Consider the following 2,422-nt stretch of genomic DNA (forward strand, 5'->3'; position numbering starts at 1 on the left):
GAACTATTCAGGTTAAAGACAAATGATTCATGGAGATAATGTCATTTAAATAGAGGGTGCACAGTTTAGACGCCACCAAATGAAAATTAACCCAAGTCATTCATAGCATGTTCATAGTTTAAATCATTTAACCAAGAATTAATAGAAAAAGTCGTGAACTAGGAAAAGGAACCCTAAATCTTGCAATTTCAGACAAATAATACATACCCACAAGAAAAATCAATACACTAAGAAAAATCAATACAAAAGAAAAATCAATACACTAAGAAAAATCAATACACTAAGAAAAATCAATACACAAGAAAAATCAATACACTAGAAATCCAAATAAGGTAGATTTAAGAATTTCTCAAAAAAAAAAAAAAAATAGAAATCCAAATACCAATCCCCAAATGTATTAGTTATGAAGTCAACAAACAGAAACACACAAAGTCAAAATAAATCATAGATGAGGTTCAGACAACATTTTATAAATGTCAACTAGATCACCCAGTAATACAGTGAGAAAGATTTTGATGCTTGAAACATAAACACTAAACAAATAGCCTTAACTATTTAACCATAACACCTAATTGGATCAGTGCATCCCTTTTGAGCAGACTGCTTAAACCCTTGCCTCCCACCTTTCTCAAGGTATTGCTGATGATATTCTTCTGCCCTGTAAAAGCGCTTTGCTGGAAAAATCTCAGTCACAATTTTTGCAGTCACCTTCTGCTGATGCAATTCCTTGGACTCATAAGCACTCCTTGCTTGCTCTTCAGTGTAGTAATAGATACCTGATCTGTATTGAGTACCCACATCTCCACCCTATATACAGTGCGCAAAGATCAGAAAATCAACCTAAGTATTACAGATATCACTAGCAAATTCATGAAATGTCATTTCAGAAGGGAGAGACAAACCCAGGAAAATAAAGGAGCAAAGGCCCCAAACAGTAATTTGCTATCGAATCCCAGGAACAAACTCATAAACAATCCTTTCAAAAGGAAAAAATGAAAACCAATTTTAAAAAATAAAGTCAATTGTCGCAGAGAGAGGGAAAGCTGACAGGAGACCCATCTTCAATCACAAAGAAATTTATTAGAGATCATATCGAAAGGAAAAGGGAAGCCCTGAAAGGACAATAATCGAAGTAGCAAGAAAAGATACGTGACTTGTGGTCTGATAGACTATGACCCTTAATGGATTGGAATGGCGGTCTAGCCCACTCCAAGTAGTTCGGAGAAGGCTCCGATGATGATGATTTCAAAAGGAAAAGAGTAAACTCAACAAGAGAAAAAGGCAATACACCAATCATTAACTGATAAGAACAGAGAGAATGAATAACCAAAAATCCAAAGCCCAAAATCGCTAATTTTAAAACAAATTCCTGATAATTCTTCCAAAAAGAACAGAGAAGACCCAACAAGAAAATTGGGCAAATCCCTTTTGGAAGACCCAATAACAAAATGGGGCAAATCACTGAATGATTGATTGAGTCAAAGATAAACCTTAGATAGGGACATAAAATGGGAAAAACCCAAATCTCGATTTCGATAGAAAGAGAATGTCCAAAAAAAGCACAGGGAAAAGCCCAACATATTTTGAATACAAAAATCGAAGGATAAAACCCAACAACATTGATGTTGAAGAAAGAGAAACAAAAACAATGAAAAAAACCAACAATAAAGAAGAGAGGGAGAGAGAGAAAGAGAGAGAGAGAGAGAGAAGACCTGGCGATTCAGAGTGGTGGGGTCATGGCGAGACCAGAAGGCATCGAGAAGAGCAGTGTAGGGGCAGAGATTGGGGTCATATTGGAGCCTCACCACCTCCACATGCTTGGTGAGCGAAGTGCAAACGTCTTCATAAGAAGGGTTGTGGAGATGGCCCTGAGAATACCCAACCTCTGTCTTCACAACTCCAGGCACCCTCTGGAACGCCAATTCCACCCCCCAGAAACACCCAGCACCGAACTGAGCAAATTGGAGACGTGGGTCGTCGGGCAAATCGGTGTCAGGCACCAAGGCGTTGCTCTTCTCCCCCGCCATCTGCAACTACTACCAACCTCTTTCTCTCTCCACACGATCACATCCTCCTCTCTCTCTCTCTATATATATATATATATATATGGATGGACGATCTTGCTCGAGCTGATAAAATATATAGATTTGAACCACTGCGAATTTTCACTGTAAATTTATTTTATTTTATGTTTTTTAAATCAAATTAGAGCCTACAGTCGAAAAATGTGGTTTCACTACTAGAATTTTTTGTGAGCCTTAAAATGTATTTATATCTTTATTAATGTAAAAAATAAAAATAAAATAATATTAATAATAATAAAGCTCACAAACTTTATATACTACACAAAGGGCTTACTTTTTTTTCACTTTTTTTATCTCCAAATTACCCAAGATTTAGTCATGCGAACAAGGTTATTTTC

The 2,422-nt window shown here is 36.5% G+C and overlaps 1 protein-coding gene across 1 annotated transcript; it reads right to left on the minus strand.

The window, feature by feature from the left end:
• Window positions 1-369: 369 nt before the first annotated feature.
• Window positions 370-2,066, minus strand: LOC18435139 (peptide methionine sulfoxide reductase). The gene is made up of 2 exons (XM_006845190.4): window positions 1,713-2,066; window positions 370-807 (listed from the first exon to the last, which is right to left on the minus strand). The coding sequence occupies exons 1-2, from the start codon at window positions 2,025-2,027 to the stop codon at window positions 556-558; spliced, it is 567 nt and encodes a 188-aa protein (XP_006845253.1). The 5' UTR covers window positions 2,028-2,066; the 3' UTR covers window positions 370-555.
• Window positions 2,067-2,422: the final 356 nt, after the last annotated feature.

This window comes from Amborella trichopoda, chromosome 6 (genome assembly GCF_054954075.1).
Source record: "Amborella trichopoda isolate Santa Cruz 75 chromosome 6, AtrichopodaSantaCruz75HAP2 v2.0, whole genome shotgun sequence".
In the NCBI taxonomy this organism is placed as follows: domain Eukaryota; kingdom Viridiplantae; phylum Streptophyta; class Magnoliopsida; order Amborellales; family Amborellaceae; genus Amborella; species Amborella trichopoda.

Bases quoted from the DNA above. Each gene is read 5' to 3' on its own strand.
- LOC18435139 (XM_006845190.4), bottom strand. From the start codon at position 2,027: ATGGCGGGGGAGAAGAGCAACGCCTTGGTGCCTGACACCGATTTGCCC. The intron at 808-1,712 runs GTCTTCTCTCTC...CACTGTATATAG, and splicing joins CCACCACTCTGAATCGCCAG to GGTGGAGATGTGGGTACTCA.